At 38.8% G+C, this 21,074-nt stretch overlaps 1 protein-coding gene across 3 annotated transcripts in view; it reads left to right on the forward strand.

Annotated features, from left to right (window-relative positions):
- Window positions 1–16,056, forward strand: part of RRM2B (ribonucleotide reductase regulatory TP53 inducible subunit M2B) — a 37,068-nt gene extending 21,012 nt beyond the window's left edge. For 2 of the 3 annotated variants that reach the window (XM_043483814.1, XM_043483812.1), the window contains exons 7-9: window positions 2,716–2,820; window positions 4,580–4,693; window positions 9,837–13,554. In XM_043483814.1, the coding sequence (XP_043339749.1) occupies window positions 2,716–2,820; window positions 4,580–4,693; window positions 9,837–9,989 (372 nt within the window). In that variant the 3' untranslated portion in view covers window positions 9,990–13,554. Of the gene's footprint in view, window positions 1–2,715; window positions 2,821–4,579; window positions 4,694–9,836; window positions 13,555–15,921 lie in introns of those variants that run through there. The other variant, XM_043483813.1, reaches the window with a different exon arrangement.
- Window positions 16,057–21,074: the final 5,018 nt, after the last annotated feature.

A 21,074-nucleotide genomic window follows, 5' to 3' on the forward strand; every position in this document is an offset into this window, starting at 1 on the left:
TCATGAACATTTTTCTGTGACATTAAGCAATTTTTGGAAACAATTTTGTTAGGTATTACTTATCCTAATGAGGGCTTCCCCAGTGGCGCAGTGCTAAAGAATCTGCCTGCCAATGCAGGAGACACAAGAGACTTGGTTTGATCCCTGGGCCAGAAAGACCCTCTGGAGTATGAAATGGCAACTGGATCCAGTGTCCTTGCCTGGACAATTCCATGGACAGAGGAGCATGGTGGGCTACAGTCCGTAGAGTCGCAGAGTCAGACACTACTGAGAACCTGAGCACACACACTCACACACATATCCTAATGAGTGCATGTATCATTTGACTATTCTATAATTAGCAATTTAGATTGTTTTCTGGTTTTTAATTTGTTTATTTATTTTGCCATAAGCTACATTCCCTAGAAGTAAAATTACTAGAGTATAAGTAGACGATTGCTTCTTGGCAGGAAAGCTATGACAAACCTAGACAGTGTGTTAAAAAGCAGAGATATAAGTTTGCCAACAAAGATCCATAGAGTCAAGCTATGGTCTTTCCAGTAGTCATGTATGGCTGTGAGAGCTGGACCATAAAGAAGGCTGAGCGGCGAAGAATTTATGCTTTCGCTCTGTGGTGCTGGAGAAGACTCTTGAGAGTTCTTGGGCAGCAAGATCCAGCCAGTCCATCCTAAAGGAAATCAACCCTGAATACTCTTTGGAAGGACTGATGGTGAAGCTGAAGCTCCAGTACTTGGGCCAACTGATGCAAAGAGCTGACTCACTGGAAAAGACCCTGATGCTGGGAAAGATTGAAGTTAGAAGGAGAAAAGAGTGACAGAGGCTGAGATGGCTGGATGGTATCACCAATGCAATGGACATGAACTTGGGCAAACTCCAGGAGATGGTGAGGGACAGGGAGGCCTGGCGTGCTGCAGTCCATGGGATTGCAAAGAGTCAGGCATGACTAGGCGGCTGAACAATAACATTTTAAAGGCCATCATACTTACTTGTAGATTTCTTTCCAGAAATGCAATAACACTTTGTAGCACCACCTAACAATATATGAACATGTCTTTTCTACCACAATTGGGAAGTTTTTCCAATTCTCCTTAAGTAATCCTTCCTTCTCCATTGACTTCTGATATCTTCTTTATTATATATTAAGGATTCAAGTATACTAAAATCTGTTTCAGGGCTTTTTCTTTAACCTGTGTGACAAATTTCATGCGGTAACAAACTATTTTCATTATTATAGTCTTTTATGTTTTAATAATTAGTAGGCTAAATCTCATAACTTTTCTTTTAAAGTATTCCTAAAAGATTCTGCTCATTTAGTCTTGCAGATTAATGTTATAATTTAAAAACAGTCCCACTGGGATTTTGATTGGAGTCGCTTTAAACCTCAAAATTAATTTTATTCTCTTATTGATTTAACAATTACAAGTGCCTTCCTTTTTCATACTCATCTCTGTAATTGGTAGCTAGCTATTGGTTCTAATCAATATTTACATTATCACCTTTCAGCAGTATATTTGAAATTCTGCCTTTGGTAATTTGAAATATCCTCTTGAGTCAAGTGGGAGGGGTATGTTTTACTAGTAAATTTTCTAAGATTAGTTATTTAAAGAGGCTTTTTCTTGTTTTTTTTTTTTTTAATGATTTCTTTTGGGAATGACAATTTAACTAGGAAAATAATCCTTGGAATATAGCCTTTGATTTGAGTCTCATCTTTCAATTGTCTTTGGTTTTTTGTTGATTCTGTTAGATAAAGCTAAACAGCTCTGATGTTTAATCCTCTAAAGCGCATATTCCTTCCTTCCTTTCCTCCCTTGTTGGCTTACAAAATTATTTCTTTTTCTGTGTAGTTTAGAAATGTTAATTGACTCTGCCTTGTTGTCAGTATCTAATTGTTAATTTTGTTTAGAACTCCATCATCCTTCTATGTCTCTGACCTCCTTCTCTTTTTTGTTTTGACTTTTTGAAATTTTTTTCAGTTGTTTTCAGCTTTATACCATCTGTTCTGTATTTTGAAATTCCTGCTTCTCGGCCTTTTGGCTAAGATCAAGTGTATTTTGAAATTCCAATTATTGTAGGTTGAGGCTCCTTGCACTGTTTTCCAATTATTTAAGATTCTATAACGTTTCATGTATTTGCACAACAATTCTACTCTCAAGGTATTTCACAAATTTGTTTACTTCTGTCTTTGAGTTTTCCGCAATGTCATTTCTGCTTTACACAGCTTCAGATGGTATCCTTAATTCTTCAGTTTCCATTTTCCTTGCACTGAATTTATTTTTTTCTTGAACCATTCTTGTTTAATAGAACTGTTGTATTTTTGAAATCTGAGTTTTACTTTTTCTTTAAATACTTAATTGTTTTTCAATCTGTCTTAATTTTTTAAAAGTTAAAAATGAATTAATTTTATTTTTGATTCTTCTTAGTTTGTTTTCCTTTCCAAAATGCTTTTGATTGCAGATTTGTTGGTTTCATTGTTGTTCATTAGTTCTTCTTTCATGTTAATTAACTGAGATTTGCTGGCCTTGAAATTTTTTCATTATAGGTTATTATGATTGGCATTTTAATGAGATTTGGAGACAAGAAGATCCTGGCCCTATTAATCCTTCTTCCATCTTCCAGAAGTTCAGTATTGCATTCCTAGCTTATATAAAGCCTGATCACTGTGTGAAAATAACTGATAAAATGTTCTTTGACAGTGATATTTTTCTTCTGTTTTAGGGGCTTCACTGCGACTTTGCTTGCCTGATGTTTCAGTACTTAGTAAATAAGCCTTCAGAAGAAAGGGTTAGGGAGATCATTGTTAATGCCGTTGAAATTGAGCAGGTAAGCAGGGACACTTATATAAGCAGCACATCTCTCTTTGATGTTTGACTGCATTAGATTGACTCATATGAAATTGCCATTTTGTAGGTCAAAATAGATATCAGAAATATTATATGGTCAACCTGGCAGTACCAATAGATGATGTATTGCAATTATTATGTCAAGTTAAAATTTGGCTTATAAGCCAGTCTTTATAATACATTAAGATTTTATGTATACTAAAATTTGTTTCAGGACTATTTTTTAATTTCACTTATATATCAAATTTCATGCCATACCAAACTATTCTAATTATCTTAGCTTTAGATTTTTAGATTTTTAGCTACTAGAGGGCAGTGATGGTTTCTTGTTTTGTATTTTTTTTTTTAACTTTTTATTTTAAATTGGAGCATAGCTGCTTAACAATGTTGTGGTAGCCTCAGGTACACAGCAAAGTGACTCAGCCATACATGTCCATGTATCCATTCTCCCCTATAACTCCCCTCTCATCCAGGCTGCACATAACACTGAACAGAGTTCCCTTCCCTATACAGTAGGTCCTTGTTGGTTGTATTCTTAAAAAACTAGCAAGGTATCTGGCTTTAAGCATGCCTCCTATGTTCATAGAATGAAGAAATAAATGAATTAGTGAATAGTAAAATGTGATTTACGGGCATGTAAAGATCTCTCACTGGAAAGACATGGATGCTTCACTTAGAATGTATTTTTATCATTTGAAAGAGCTTGTTGAAAAATAAGTAAGTTTTTAAACTTAAAAAAAATTAGTTTTCATATTTGAAGAGAGAAAAGTCATAAAATGGATTCTGGGTTTTTTTTAAATCTCTTTTTTATTTATTGTTTGGCTGCATTGGGTCTTAAGTGCAGCATGTGCATGAGAGCTCAGTAGCTCCAAGGTATGTGGGATCTTACTTCCCCGCCCAGGGATCAAACTTGCAGCCCCTGAATTGCAAGGCAGATTCTTAAGCACTGGACCACCAGGGAAGTCCCAGATTTTGGTATCTTCAATCACTTTTAGAACTAAATCCAAATGGTTAATGTGTTTTTATTTTTCCTCTATTAACACTTTACCACTGTCATTAAGAATCTGCCTACAGTGATAGTCCTATTGAACCCAGGAGACCTGGGTTCAATCCCTGGGTTGGGAAGATCCCTGGGAGAAGGGAATGGCAATCCACTCCAGTATTCTTGCCTGGAGGATTCCATGGACAGAAGAGCCTGGCAGGCTATATAGTCCATGGGGTTGCAAAGAGTCAGACATAACCGAGCGACTTCACTGTCTTTCAATAAAATTGGAGTTCAGTTTATCTCCCAATGCTCAGATCCATTTCTATTTCTTTCTCATTTTCTCTGTTAATTGTTTTTTCTTTCCCAACTCCCTTTTAAGTCATGTTCACCACAGCAATCATCTTAGGTGAATCTTTTTCTAGATATTTCAGAACAAAATATCTCCTTTCTTTCTGTTGAGAAAGCATATAAATTTGGGTCCTAAAAGTGCTACTTTAAAAATACCAGTAATATAATAGTTTCAATTTACTTTGGCTACTTGAGAATGTGAAATAGTGTGAATAGCAGCACCCCAAACCTTTTAAGCAAATGGGGATTGTTTGCCATGTTGAAAGAATTTATCCTAGTGTACTTTCCTCGAACAAAATCAGTGATTTAGAAGATTAATAAAGCTAAAACCCTCTTTTTATTTGGAAAATATATACTATTTATTGTTCTTTCTTTGTAGTTTATTCTGTTTTTATTTATGTCTCAGGAGTTTTTAACAGAAGCCTTGCCAGTTGGCCTCATTGGAATGAATTGTGTTCTGATGAAACAGTATATTGAGTTCGTGGCTGACAGATTGCTTACAGAACTTGGATTCTCAAAGGTAAGGTGTTTCAAACGTATTACTACTAGCTAAAATGTTATAGTCAGGTAAGGACTCTAAAATACATACTATATTTCACTGAAAGCTTTTGTAACACACTAGTCTATTTTTTTTTTGAACTTTAAACCTTTTACTTTGTATTGGGGTATAGCTGATTAACAATATTGTGATAGTTTCAGGTGAATAGCAAAGGGACTCAGCCACACATATATATATATCCATTCTTCCCCAAACTAGTCTATTTTGTAAATTGTCCATGACAGGCTTGTTTTGCCTGAACCAGTTGATTTTGCAAAATCCTTAAACGATACTTAAAATGAAATTCATTAACAGAAGTAGGAGGCTGATAAATCATAGAACTAATAATCTCAATAAATTATTTTGTATTAATTGTAGGTATCTATTTAATAGGACTATCTTTAAGTAATTGGATTTAACATGCCAATATATGTTTACCCTCAGGTAAATCCCCATGTGTCTGTGTTGTAATTTGAGGGTTAATACTTTTAAATAGGAAATCATTATTAGGAAGACATTAGCTGTCATAATTTGACTCTTTGAATTCAGTTGTCTTTAAGTTATTTCTGTCATTTTGTTTATCAGAGATAATGTACCTGAATTTTCATGTGTGTTTTTCACGTGAGATGGAGGCTGCAGCCAGACTACCTGGGTTTGAATCCTGATTCCACCACTTTCTAGCAATGTGACCTTAGGCAAATTGCTTAACCACTGTCTCAGTTTCCTCATCTGTAAAATGAAGATAGATTACCACAGATTATTGGAGAAGGAAAGGGCAACCCACTCCAGTATTCTTGCCTGGGGAATGCCGTGGACAGAGGAGCCCGGTGGGCTACAGTCCATGGGGTCTCAAAGAGTCGGACACGACTGAGGACACACGGAGCACACATTATTGCTGATGAGCTGGCACACGTAATGCACTTAAAATAGCGTCAGACATACAGTAAGTGAACACCACATGGTCACGTTGTAGTCACTGTAACATTCATCACAATTTACTGTGTGTTAATATTATACTGTTATTTAGAAATGTTGGGTTCTGATTTCTCATGGAAATGGAAGTTTAAATTATTGAGAAGCCTTATAAAATCCATGATGCTTGTGGGTAATCATTAACTCTCTTGATAAAGCACTTATTTTCTGGTAACTATACAAATATTGTGATGAGAATCAGATGGGACAAAGGTTTTTGGTAACTATAAATTTGGTAACTATAAATATAAAATATCACTATTTATATTGTTTTAGTTGCAAGATCCTCTCTTTGCTGATCATTAATGAGATAAATAATAAATAAAGATTTTAATTACATTAATATGACCTCTGAAATTTATAAATTGTGTATTAAAAGAAATTGTTTTTGTTTCTAAGTTACATGTTTATCATAATAAAATAAATTTGCTTACTTAAACCTTAAAATAAACTCACTATGTTTTAACCCACCACCCACCACCATCTTTACACCCACACATCCACCTTCTACTTATTGGAAAATTACAGACCTGTGGGTCTAGTTTTCCTTGGAAAATTTGCTAATTGTAAGTATATGAAACATGCCTCCTAAGGAGAAAATTTGGACACAGCACAAAATCTCAGCTCTCCACAGGCCTTCAAACTATCTCAGTAAATTCCAAAAAGCGGAAATTATACTGACTCTTAGATTTTAATGCAATAAAATTAGGAATTAATAATAAAAGATTACCAGAAAGTTCCATCTACTTAGAAGTCAAAACTATGTCCTTTAAAATGAGATTAAAAATGAAAATATAAACTAAATGACAATAAGATTACTGTATATCACAATTTGTAGAATGCAACCAAACAGATCCTCAGAGGAAAATTTGTATCATTGAAGGCATATATTAAGAAAGCAAAACAATTTAAAATACATGAGCTAAAAAACTTTGAACTCAAGGAGCTAGAAAAGGAATTATTCTTATAATGATAGTTTTTGGGCTTCCCTGGTGGCTCAGACAGTAAAGAATATGCCTGTAATGTGAGAGACCTGGGGTCAATCTCTGGGTTGGGAAGATCCCCTGGAGAAGGGAATGGCAACGCACTCCAGTATTCTTGCTTGAGAATTCCATGGACAGAGGAGCCTGCTGGGCTACCATCCATGGGGTCTTAAAGAGCTGGCTACAACTGAGGGACCAACACATTTCGGTAAAATAAGAGATTATTTAAATCAGCAAGTGGTTGTCACTTATACAAAATTCCAAATAGAAGCCACATTAATGTTGTTTTCAACTTAGTTTTGGATTAGTCAGTAAATATTCAAGTACTTCTGTGTGTCAAAATCAAGCTACTTGATTTAGGTTGGTCTTAGTCACTCTGTTCATGCCATGAATGATTTGGAAGATACTCAGTTTTAAAATCTAGTGAATCTATGCCTACTGTGCAGTGCACTTTCCACTGTATTCTGCCATGAATGAACATTCAGAATTTTTACTGCCTTTTAACACTATTTCTGACAGTTTCACAGAGTTCCACTACATCAACCATGCCCAGCATGTCTTTTTTTTTTGGAAAAAAAAAATACACATAGCTTTATTAAGATATAAATTACAGAATATGCAATATGCCTATTAATAAATGTACAATTCAGTGGGTTTTAGTATATTTTCAGAGTTGTGCAACTATTACAATCTATTTGAGAGCATTTTTATCACTCCACAAAAAGATTCTATTCCCAGTTAGCAGTCAGTCACTTACCTTTGTTTCTTCCACCCCGCATATCCCTGCTGTTGCTGCTTAGTTGCAGTGTCAGTTGTGTCCACTCTGTGTGACCCTGTGGACTGCAGCCTGCCCGGCTCCTCTGTCCACGGGATTCTCCAGGCAAGGGTACTGGAGGGGGTTGTTATGCCCTCCTCCAGGGGATCTTCCCAACCCAGGAATCGAACCCCGGTCTCCTGCCCTGCAGACAGACTCTTTACCCTTGAGCCACCAGAGAAGCCCCCACCATAGCCTAGGCATTACTAATCTAGTTTTTATCTCTTTAGATCTGCCTGTTCTATAATTCCCACTTCATATAAATAGAATCATACAATATATAGTACATACCGTATACTGGTATATGGTATATACAAAGTCAATATAATGTTTTAAAGTTTCATTCATGTAGGCATGTATCAGTATATTTTTCCTTATTTTGGCCAAATAATATTGCATTGTATGATTATACCTAATTTTGTTTATCCATTTATTGGTTGATGGTGGCATTTGGGTGGCATTTTTTGGCTATTATGAATAACACTGCTATTAACATTCTTATATAAGTTTTTGTGGGAAAATGTGTTTTCATTTATCTTGATATATAACTAGAAGTGAAACTGTTGAGTCATATAGTGACTCTATCTTTAATCATTAGAGGAACTACCAGACTGCATTATTTTATATTAATACCAGCAGTACATGAGGGTTCCAATTTCTCCACATCCTCACTAACACTTATTATCTTTTTTTTCCTTCCAGTTTTGTTGAAATATAATTGACATATAGTGTTGTTTAAGTTCAAGGTATACAGCATAATGATATTACTTCCATACATCATGAAATGATGACCACAATAAGTTGTCTTTTACACACCTACAGCCATCCTGTGTGCTTAGTCGCTAAGTCATGTCCAACTCTTTGCGACCCATGGACCATAACCTGCCAGGCTCCTCTGTCCATGAGATGTCCCAGGCAAGATTACTGGAGTGGGTTGCCATTTCCTTCTCTAGGGGATCTTCACAGCTCAGGGATTGAACCCGGGTCTCATGCATTGCAGGCAGATTCTTTACCATATGAGCCTTCAGGGAAGCCTCAACAGCCATCCTAGTGTGATGTGGTGTGAAATGATATCTTATTGTGGTCTTGATTTGCATCTCCCTAATGGATAATGATTTTGAGCATCTTTTCATATACTTATTGACCTTTTGTAGATGTTCTTTAGAGCATTTATCCATTCAGATCCTTTGCCCATTTTAATTGGGTTATTTGAATATGTTCTTTTCTGTGGTATTCATAATTACTGCCTGAATAGTCCAAATTTAAAGAATTCTCTTTTATTGTTCCTCATGAATCATCAATATATCTCAGTTTCCATCAAGCTGTATCTCCAAGCCTGCTTCTTGAATTCAGAAGCGGTGAAAAAGCTTCTTGTCAACATGTGTTCCGTTTTTTGTTTGAGGTTACAATAGATAGCATTTAGTCTGTCTTCCCTGGTCATGGTTCCTTAACAGCAATTTGAAGATTACATGTCTCCTGTGAATTGAGAAACATATTTAGGTCCACAGTACATTGTTGGTAACATAGTATTTTGTAGTATCATGTAGATGTGCCAGCCTAGTGGTTGTTGCTTGGTCACTAAGTCGTGTCCAACTCTTTGGACCCCACGAACTGCCACATGCCAGGCTTCCACGTCCTTCATTATCTCTTGAAGTTTGCTTAAACTCATGTCCATTGATTCAGTTATGCCATCCAACCACCTCATTCTCTGTTGCCCCCTTCTCCTTCCACCTTCACTCTTTTCCAGCTTCAGGGTCTTTTCTAATGAGTTGGCTCTTCGCATAATAGTAATACCTGTGAAAAATGCCAATAATATCTTTGGTGTTTTAGAGTTCTCAAGCTGTGAAAACATTTTAGTTTGGTATTAAATCTTCTATTTCCTGCAATAATCTTTTTTTTTTTCTTTCAATTTCTGAGAATACCAGAGTTGCTAGTTTAGTTCCTTTAAGAGGCTAGTAGGCGATCTTAGATGTCATCTTAAATGTATCAGTCATCTTAAAATGTATCAGTCTTAAGTGCTCCGGCCTGGTGCACTGGGAAGACCCAGAGGGATCAGTAGAGAGGGAGGTGGGAGGGGGGATCGGGACGGGGAATACATGTAAATCCATGGCTGATTCATGTCAATGTATGACAAAAACCACTACAATACCGTAAAGTAATTAGCCTCCAACTAATAAAAATAAAAAAAATAAAAATAAAAAAAAAGTATCAGTCTTGACTGCCTCCAGGACCCTAGGGAATATGTGATCGCCAGATGATGATACATGGTGTTGGGAGACCCAAGTTATCTGTTGCTCTTCTTATGTGATGCAATTTGCTTCTTCAGAATGTCTAACAATATTTCTCTTCTTTTCAGGTTTTTCAAGCAGAAAATCCCTTTGATTTTATGGAAAACATTTCCTTAGAGGGGAAAACAAATTTCTTTGAGAAACGAGTTTCAGAGTATCAGCGTTTTGCAGTTATGGCAGAAACTACAGATAATGTCTTCACCTTAGATGCAGATTTTTAAAACCCTCCCCATATCTAAACTTATCATTGGTAAATGGCAGCCTATTTTTCTCTGCTTAAAAACAAAACACAAACCTAAAATATCTCCTTTAGGACTTAGGAGTTTGCTCAAAAGGAAATCTGAAACCAAATATCAATTAAGTTGAATTTATAGAAATATGCTTTAATTTTCCTGTTTGTCATTCAGAGTACGACCTTCAGATGCTTTTGTTTCACCCCTAAAATATAAGATGGCATTCTGTAGTTGTTAAGAGCATGGGGTGGGGGGTCAGATAGAATTTGAGATTCTGTCCTACTTTGTGTGACCCTTGGAAAGTCAGTTAATCTGTCTAAACCTCAGATGAATGTAAACCCTAAAGTGAATGTGATAGCAGGTCTAAATTCAGAGTGTGTATGAGGATTGAGATGCAACATAGAGTCTCAGCCAATACTGCTGTTGCAGCCTCCTCCTCTTTCTCTCCCCCTTCTCCCTCTCCTGTTATTATTATTGTGATTAATAGTGTTAATTGCAGTGATGTGATAAAATTCTCTGTCTCCTCAAAGTAACTGTGATTCTAGGTCCTAAGATCTAGAATTAGATCTTTGTGTTTTTAATGTTTTAGAAGAATGTAAATATTTCCTCAAAAAGATTGTACTTCTCATTAACATGAGAATAACTTCTTTGAATTTCTCAGCGTTATAGTTAAGGAAATTTGGTTCTTAGCTGCTTTGGGGAGAAAACTTATGGAGTGGAATCCTTGAGGTTATCATGATAGTTGACCTTATAAGCAAAATTATTCTGCTCCTTCAGAAATTAAAAGGATCATTTTAGCCAGATGTTGCCCTGAAATGTTTAAAACCAGGGTGGATTAGCTAGAATATTATTTCCCAAATAGTATTATAAGAGCTGTTAGCCTGTCTAGATATTTTGTGGGGAGGAAAAAAAAAGATTCTGTGGTCAAATGAGTTTGGGAAATGTTGCATGCTCCGTTCCTCTCTGGAATGTATAGTCGATACATCGAACACTGAGAAATTCTGCAGTACATCAATGTAGACCCCACTGCTTATTCCAGACCTACTTAATAAAGATCTGTTTTTCACCTGTTAACATCTCACCTAATGTTCCTCAGAACATAGTTGGGAAAAAGCTGGCCCAGAAGTATTTTCTACATGGAAAAAGGGCTTTGGACCAAGCAAGGGAGGACCTGGTGGGGATTATTGAGCCATTTCAACTTTGTGCCAAGCTGAGAAGTGTCCCTGTGATTGACCGCAGCTATATTTCTTATACTCCTAAAACTCTCTTATGCTGTTATTGAGATTCAGTTCTTTTCTGGAACTATGCCTGTCACATGATAGCAGATGGTGTCCCTAGGGAGACTGAGGAAAGGCCAGCCTACAAGGTCTCTGAGAAGTCTGCTCCCTGTGTGGGAGGGAAGTGTCAAGAGGTAGCCTGAGCCTAAGCAAGCAGTGGGTTTTCCCACTCACAGCAAACTGCTGTGTACAATTCTGCTTAAGAAGGATTAGAGATTTTTTCTTTGCATAACTTTTTCCTCCATTCAGTCCACAACTACCTAATGCATTAAAACAGGGAGTTTTCAAGTGGATGCAAAAGGAATAGGCCATGACTTTATGTTAGAGGGCATATCAGAAACTTGAGCTATTTTGGCCTGTCATAATACCATATAATTGTTCAAGGATTCAGAGTTTGCTGAGTGTTTTTATATCACCTCATTTGATCTCAAAACAACCTTATGAGTTTGACAGAGCGGGCAGTATTGACATTTTATAGAGAGAGAGGGTGAGGCTCAGTCAGATTCAATGGCTTGGCCAAGATCTGCCCCTAGTCACTGTCACTACAATGTATTGTTTTTTTTCTTAGAAGTTTACTATGTTTCTAATATTTAGTCCTTGCTATCCATCTTGACTTGATTTTGCCTATTTTCCCATTAAAGTATCACATAGTTTAATTAAGATATCACATACATTAATTATTGTATCATAAACATTATAACTATATTCAGGTAATATATTCAAAGATGTTCATCTACTGCCAATACAAAAACTTACATTTGAAGTTGATAATATATCGGTAGTGACATAAGAATAAAAGAAAAAAGTTTTATATTGCATATTCCCTTTGTTTTGAATCTACATCTTTCTCATAGGTAATGACAGGTGCCTTAATATGAAGCTTATTTATCATAGCAATAAATCTAACTGTATTGAGGTGAAGTTTTAATACTGAAATACTGGATTTTTAAATACACTGGTTTATTATATTCAGTACTCTATCCTCTTTTCTGAGCTTCCAGGTTTCATATTTATTTATTATGTTTAGTATTTTGGTTCTTAGTTCTTACGGAGCCAAGAACTTGTAGAATCTCTTTTCAATATTATCTCACAAGCAAATAAAATAATTCAGAACATGTTTATAACTTTTTGTTTTAACAGCACATGTATTTAAATCATTGCTATAGTAGTTAAAGTTAAGTTTATTATTTAAGAATGTAAAAACTAGTCATTCAATGACAAATTGCATTTATTAAAAATGTTTCATTGCAGTATGTAGAATCATGACTTGAAAGGACTCAGGAAGACTGTTTGCTCCAGTGCTTTCAGACAGGGCTGTTTTGCTGTTCAGTTACATACGAAAATAAAATAAACAATTATTCTTATAATTTAAGCTTACCTCAGTCATGTTTTTATATATGAAATTTTTCAGTTCACTCATTTTGAAACATTCAGATGTTTCAGCTTCTTTTGCCATTTTGATTTTCATTTGTTCATGGAAAACACAGCATCTTCTATATTTAAAAAATAAATTCTTTAATATTCAGAATTTTGCATTTTACTTTTAAATATGCTAACATCATGTCATAGAATTCCTAAATTACAGTTATTCAGATTAAGCTAAGGGCCACATGTCAATAATTTTCAGTGATTAAGAAAGCTGATGGGCTGCAAGAATGCCAGTTTAATCCTGTAACCAGCTATTATGTTTTTGAACTAAGATGAGTGAATGGGTAGCCAACTCAGGAACTCTTCATAATCTACATGAGTGGCACAGATTGGGAATCTGGATATCTTTATTTTTCCTTCGTTTAAATGGTCTGCTCCAAAAAAAAAATGGTCTGCTCCTTTTTTAGACAGCTACAGGTTCAAAGGAAAATCTGATAGTCCCAAGGAATTAGGATGAAAGAATTTAAGCCTTCAAATTTGGGGCTTAATTCTATTAAAGAAAATACAGGTGAAAATGAAAGAATAAAGAGTTTTTTTTTATACAGGTAAAAATATAACAATTCAGTCTTTTTCTAAGTTTACAAGAATCTTAACATATATTTGACTCTGTTTTACAACTGTGTTTTGATTTTTCCAAATGTCTGGTCATTTAGCAAAGCAAGTATCTACTATGTACATAGAAAGCTTTATTGAATGTGGTATACTCAAATATTTTTAATGTATTTTACATTACAGTGAAATCAAGCCAACACTGCATATATACAATTTGATTTTTTCCAAAGAAATGAGTTGTTTTGTTAATTTTTTTGCCTTAGTACGTTGAAATAAATTGTATCATGTCTCTGTCATTTCATGTATGTCCTTTTGAGTAAGAATGTTTCTTTATAAGTGCAGGGGTTATCCTAGTGAAGGACTGTATATATTTTCTATTTGTGTATACAGATAAACACATATTGGTATTACTTTAACTATTCCTCCTACCACTCTTTGACCCAAGTGGGTGCACCCCCTTCAGCTGTCTCTCATCTACTTTCTCTCAATCCATGAGCCATTTTTCCTGTCTCTTGGTATCCAGCTGAGATTCTATAATATATCATATTACTAGTAGTAACATTCTTATCAGTGTCCTGAACTGTTCTTTATCTGCATTTTCTACCTTACCTAGAAAATTCAAAGCAATTCTGCATTCCGTTATGAAACAACAATCCAGTTTTTCCCCGTTTGTACCCAGGCAGCCAAATACTGGTAGAGAAAAAGTCATATAAGACAAATTGGATCTACTTTACATTTGTGATTACCTACTGTCTTAGTCCATCTGGGCCACTGTACAAAAAACTGCTGTAGAGTGGGTGGCTTAAGCAAGACATTTATTTTTCACAGTTCTCAAGGTTAGGAAGTCGGAGATCAAGATGCTAACAGATTCAATGTCTGGTGAACCTTGCTTCTTGGTTTATAGACAGCTGTCTACTGGCTGTGCCCTCACATGAAGGGAGGGGCTCTCTGAAGGCTCTTTTACAAGGGCGCCAATCTCATTCATGGGCTTCCCTCATGTGGTTCATTAAAGAATCTGCCTGCCAAAGCAGGAGACATGAGTTCAATCCCTGGGCTGGGAAGATCCCCTGGCGAAGGAAATGGCAACCCACTCCAGTATTCTTGCCTGGGAAATCCCATAGACAGAGGAGCCTGGTGTGTTACAGTCCATGGGGTCACAAAAAAGTCAGACATGACTTAGCAACTAAACCACAATCTCATTCATAAAGGCTCTGCCTTTATGATCCACTCACTTCCCAAAGGCCCCACCCCCAAATACCATCATACTGGTGATTAGGTTTCTTTTCTTTTTTTTTTTTAATTTTTTCTTTTTTGTTTGTTTGGGGACTAGGTTTCAATATGAATTTTGGTGGGACCCAAACATACAGCTTACAGCACCTACGTCAGCACTGTCTGACAATCATACTACAGTTTCCTGGTAAACTTGTTCTCCATTCTCCACAACTGCTTTTTCACGGTTCCCACACTCTGCTCCTACCCTTGCTCCCCAAAGAGGTGCCGCTCTCATGTATTTTTTCTCTTTGGGCTATGGGCACCTAAGAGAGATTCTCAGCAGAAAAAATTGACAATAGAGGAATTCTGAATCTAGAACTAAGAAGTTGGCAGTAGAATCCAGGATACAAATTTCTATGCACGATTTCTGCTTCATTACAAGCAGAGAGTGATTGAGGAGACTATCTCTTCTGCTCTCCCTTCCGGGAATAACAGCCACTTAATCCTGGGAGGTCTTGCTTCTGTTCCCACCACGTGGTTCTCGCAGGGCTGCAAATGCTCCTTCATCTGCATCTGTCTGGGCGCAGCATTATGTATGTGATCCACGTGGGGCCAGGTCCTTACCTAAGGGGTTCTCTAACTGAAACTAAAGGAAAAAGGTCACTTCTATTCTAATAACAAAGCTAGAGAAAAGGTCCTTCCTCTAATGCCAAAGTCCAACCTTATCCCAATTCTCTGCAACTTTTTGTTGTGTAGGTAATAAATGTCTGTATTTTGCCTGAGATAGTTCAAGTTAAGTTTCTTGTGTGGGCTTAGCCTCTCAGTCATTTTGTGCAACTCTTTGTGACCCTTTGGACTGTAGCCCACCAGGCTCCATGGTCCATGGGATTCTCCAGGCAAGAACACTGGAGTGCTCTACCATTTCCTCCTCCACGGGATCTTCTGGGCCCAGGAATCGAACCCGTGTCTCCTGTGTCTCCCGCATTACAGGCAGATTCTTCATCACTAGTGCCACCTGGGAAGCCCAGGTTTCTTGATTTGCAACCAAAAGGACCATAGTTAAAGCAGAAAATGGTTCTGGAAACCAAAGCAAAGTGACAGGAAAGAACCTGGTTGTTCATGTGTGTTTCAGTCCAGGAGCTGAGAATCTGGAATTTGTGCCTTGGGTGGACCCCGAGAGCCAGGGGTTCGAGTCTTCAGTGAAAGGGAAGTATTGTCTGGAGGACAAGGTGTCAAGGAGGAGAGAGGAGCTGAGCTGAGTTGTGAGTCTCAGAAGAGCACGGTTGTTTCAAAAGAATGTGGTATCCGTGGCCTGTATCATCAGTTGGTAATAAAAAAAAAAAACGGCTGTCCTTGCTTTACGTGACCTTTTTAGGTGACTTGTGCATCTGGGCTTTCTGCCCCATGTGCCACCTCTCACAACCACAGATGCTGTCTATTCTTTCCTCCAGGTTGGTATGTTCACACATCAGAGGAAAAAAGCATCTCCAGTGTGTGTGAGTAATGGTCAAAGAACACTCTCGATGGTGCCTCCCCAGTAACAATGGTGTCCAGGTTCTAAGAGGAAAAATGTGTGCTTCACTGTATTTTGAACACTTGATTCTTAATAAAATATTCTTTGTACATACCTTAGCATTTATAAGGTGATTTTTGCAATCATATTATTCCAATCATTTCATTGGTTCCCTGATTTTATGCAGAATTACTGTATCACAGTAATATTGGTTTAGCCTAAAAGTTCTTTGGGGTATTCGAAAAACCTGAAGGAAATTTTCAGCCAAACCCGTGGTTTTTAAGTGACCTGAGGCTCAGACAAGTTAAGTTACTTGCCCAAGGCCACACAACTAGTAAAAGTTAGAGGTAGGACTCCAACCCAGCTGTCATGGCTTTAAATCCCATTGAGTTCACCCAAATTTCTATTCCTACTGCTGCTGGAAGCCCTTGGCTTCCTGTGGGTGGTACCTGCTCTGGAAGATCCAGGAGAGGATTTGCCTGGGGTCACATCTCCTGACTTCCTCATGGTGGAGCCCTTGAGCCACTGGTTTCTCAGCTCAGGGGCAGCTTCTTTACCCAGGAGCTGAGGAGTTGGATTTTAAAGGAAGATACTATTTCCAGTTCAGCTTCAGCTGCTTGGCCGGAGCATGGCCTCCAGAAACATGCAAGAAATTCACGCTGGCCCTTTAGAAGGGCAAGCTCCCAGCAGGAGCCCACGGGGGATTTCAGTCCTGGCTGACTGTGTAGAGATGAACGTTGAGGGGCCTGTGCAAATTTTGGGAGCCACTAGAAGAGGAGAAACCTCATTCTATAAACAGATGCCAAGCAGTTATAACACAACTGACAAACCACACACCTCTTGTGAGGCATCAGGAGCCCCAGAACTAGTCACAGAGTCACCTGTGACTTTGGTGTTTGCTTCTCCATCAGTTTGGGAGGAGGGGATGGTGGAGAGGGGAGGGTTGGAAATGGCAGAAAGGTGGTACTGACCCTCCAGCCCATTCTGGAAGGATCTGGGGATGAAGGGAACATACTAGCTCTTGTCTGTTGCGCCTGAAAAGGTCACGTGTGTTCCGTTGGCCCTGGATCCCCAAACTCTCCTCCACTTTGGTCTGAAGAGGGTGATACCTACGTTTGGGGCAGGATGGGGGTATTTTCACAATTCAGGTATGGGAAGCAGCTTTCCTGAGAGTTAGGGGCCATTGAATGATGCTTCATCCTACGAAGCCTCTTTTTTTTTCCTTAACAAATTCCAGTTTTGAGGCTCTAGGTCTATTACTTGGGAGTGAATCTGTGTCCAATATTGTGTTATTACTCCCTGTGAAGAGCAGGACCGCACTGACAACCCTCTACATTGGTGGCACAGCTATAAGCTTATTAAAACACAGAGTGCTGGGCCTCCCAGTATTTGCTTCTCTTGTGTGCATGAGCTCAAGATTCTGCACTTGGAAATTCCACTCCTGGTGGAATTTGGTGGAATATCTGCTGACCTTGGAGAGCTCCTGGAAACTGCAGTTCTCCCTGAGGACATAGACACTGGCGGACACCATTGTACAATCCTCTCTCTGGCCTAAATCTGTCTTGACCCAGTTAACTCATTTGCAGCCCACAGAAAGTACCTCAAAATGTGGGACACTGTGCTATTGTGAGGCGTGAGAGACCACAGGCTTTAAACTACTTGACTCAAATCCTGACGCTTGACCATTTACTGGCTGGACTTTGGCAAGTCACTATCTGTAAAAGTGGGAAGAGAAACAGTGTGGACTTCTTGTGTTGTTGCATAAGCATACAGAACACTTAAAATAGCACCCAGCACATAGTAAGCACTCAACAATTGATGCTATTATCTCAAAGCTTCTGTCAAGCACTAAAATTCTAACTCTATGCCTGGAACATTCTCATTAGCTTAGAGAGAGACCTTAACATCAATAGTTCCTGCAAGGCTGAGCTATGCTGCCTTTAATAATTTCATCATTGCATAGGTTTCATTTCCATCTCACAGACTGATTGTTCATTAGTATAAATTTCTAAATGGTCTTAGTATCTAGCATTTTAGTTGGTTGGGAAATATATTTGTGTGTTTCCTTAGCAAATAAGATAGGTTTACTCTGCCTACAACATCAGAAGCAAGTGAAACTCAGTTCACCTTAATCACCTATATGGGTTTAGCAACACTTACTGCTATTTTTGGGCTTCCCCAGTGGCTCAGTCAGTAAAGTGCCTGCAAGGCAGGAGACCAGGGTTCAATCCCTGGGTTGGGAATATCCCCTGTAGAAGGAAATGGCAACCCACTCCAGTATTTGCCTGGAGAATCCCACGGACAGAGGAGCCTGGTTGGCTACAGTTCATGGGGTCACTAAGAGTCGGACACGACTGAGTGATAACACACACACACACTGCTATTTTTACTTACATTCCCTTTTAAGGCTAATGAACAAATCACAAGCCTTCACAATGAATAATTCCCATTTCATTTTTACAAGCAGCAGAGTCAAGTAACTTTAGTGCCATGGTATATCGTGGCTCTAAGAAGAAACCTCAGCCCCAGGAGATATTCCCCTGCTGTTCCCTCAACTGGATTGAGAGGTTGAGGGTCCAGATTTGCTTCTCCTTGGCCTGTGAAGCTGCTTGTTGCACCAGCTGGGATTCAGACTGGCTTTCATTTGCAGTGGAGACCTCAGTTTGAGCCTAGGCCCCATCAGTGGGGGAAGGACTGGTATTTTGGGAGAACTTGTGTGGCGCCACAACTGAAGTTTCTTTTCAGTTTCTTTGAAGTTCTCCTAGCAGGGAATCAACCCTAGGGTGAGGAGGAGACACCTACTGACTTTGACTCAAGTGCTGGGATGAGGCAGAGCTTCTGGATGTAGCGTGGAGGGCACAGATCAAACCCTCCCACCGAGGACAGGGTGAAGGTAGAGCTAGAAAGAGTGGCTTCATCTTGCCCGTGTTAAGATGCAAACCACATGGAGGAGAATACAAAAAGGGGAGGTCCAGGCAGAGCAGTAAAGAGTGGACGTACTTGGTTGTTCCACCTTCTTGCTGTTGTAGATACACACACACCACACTCTTACCCATAGATATGTCCATATACAACTTTATACGTATTTATTATTTTCCTCTGGGGCAAATTGGGTCAAAGATATGCAGGATTCTGAAGCTGTCCTGCTTTAAAAAAAACTGTATAGAAGTGAAATATGCATACACAGATAGGTCTGTCTTTTTTCCTTAAATAATAGAGATGTTTATATACAAAACTTCCTCTTTTTGTTGTTGTTAAAACTGTAGATATGTTCTAAAATCTTTTCTTTGGCCTTAGAAGAGGAATTTTTATTTTTATTTTAGCCATACTTCTTATTCCTATGGCAGATAGTCTTAGCTGTCTACTCCATAGCCATCCCCAACCCTTGCCTATTTCCAAAGACAGAAATTGAAAAGCCATGTACTTCCTTTCTCAGATTCCCTTGTAGCTAGGCATGGCTAAGTGACCCAGTTTGGCTAATAAACACATGAAGGAAAACTTCTGGGGTCTTATAGAGAAAGTTTTCCTCTCCACTGAGAGTGAGTCTTATGAAAAGAAAAGCTCAGCCAAAAATACTTCTTTGTGCCCTACCTTCAAAGAATTGCATCCCTGGGTCAGTGGCAGTGATCTTGTGACCATGAGGCAACAAGCATGTGGAAGAACAGCAAGTGTAAGATTTTGGTGATGGAAGAGGTAAAAGGCAAATGATGCCCGAGTTTGCAGATACTGTTACACGTCTAGGCCATGTCCTACCTCCCATTTTCTGTTCTATGAGACAATGAGCACCAAGATGACCTGGGCTATTCTTAATCGTGGCTTCTATGAGTGCTTAGTCACTTGGTTGTGCCTGACTCTTTGCGACCCCATGGACTGTAGCCTGCCATGTTCCTCTGTCCATGGGGATTCTCCAGGCAGGAATACTGGAGTGAGTTGCCACGCCCTCCACCAGGGGATCTTCCTAACCCAGGGATCAAACCCAGGTGTCCCGCATTGCAGGCGGATTCTTTACCATCTGAGCCACCAGGGAAGCCCATGGCTTCTATTACTTATGACAACTGTATCTTAATTGAAAAAAGCTTTGCTTTTTTAAACACTTCAAAATGAGATCATTATTCCTCTTCTCTTATCCTGCATTCCTTACCCATAGCGTGGTCTCAATACTCCCACTCCGATTACATTCTTTACAAAACACTTAAAAAGGTGAAGACACCCAGGTCCCTTTCTCAGCAATTCTGGCATCCTTCACAAATGTTCATTCCCACCCAGTTCTGGCTCCGCCCAGCTTTTCCACCTTTTGGCAGAGGATACAAGGCAGCTCTGAGGAGTCAGCTATCGTCTTTGTGGCTTCACCCGGCCACCCCCCAACTCCCCATGCCTCATGGCAGCAAGGCCAGAAGGGGTGTGCAAGGCACTCTTGGGTTCTGCTACTGGGCTACCCTGCCTGCTTCTCATTTCGGGGGCTAAAGCCTAGCGCCTTTCCATCCTGAGGAGGAGGTCACAGTGGATGGGATCTCTGTGCTACTGCCTCTAACTGAGACCATGTCAGAGACACTTAATGTTCAAACCAGAACCTTTGTTCTGAAAATAGTACATAAGGTGCTTGTGCCTGGAATACAAAGAACTCAAGGATTCTTTCAAAGACAGCCAGAATCATTTTCCCTTCCGCAGGTATGTTTGGACTGAGTGAAATGTTTGACTGTATTACCCCTGAATGGCTGGTTCCCTGTTGTGATTTAACTAATATTCAAGTTTCCTGTGACAGGAATAAATTACAGGGCTTATTCTCTCCTGTAGCCCACACCTTTCACACACGGCCTAGCAGGAGACTGTGGCAGTGTGTGCTTGTGTTGAGTGCGAAGGGGCAGGCAGGTAAGGAATGCCCCCTTCCTGGTTTGGGGCTGGATACCCAAGGGGAGAGTGAAAGGTCAGGCAGAGGCTGAGGTGGAGATATTGCAGGTGCACTCGGCAGAGATCAAGGTTCCCAGTGTGTGGTGCGGTGAAAACTACTGGGTTGGGAGTCACAAAGAAAAGTGGAAAGATGAAACACTTTGGTCAGACAGATGAGAAAGATCTTGGATCCACCATTTAATA

This window comes from Cervus canadensis, chromosome 12 (genome assembly GCF_019320065.1).
Source record: "Cervus canadensis isolate Bull #8, Minnesota chromosome 12, ASM1932006v1, whole genome shotgun sequence".
NCBI classification, from domain to species: Eukaryota; Metazoa; Chordata; class Mammalia; order Artiodactyla; family Cervidae; genus Cervus; species Cervus canadensis.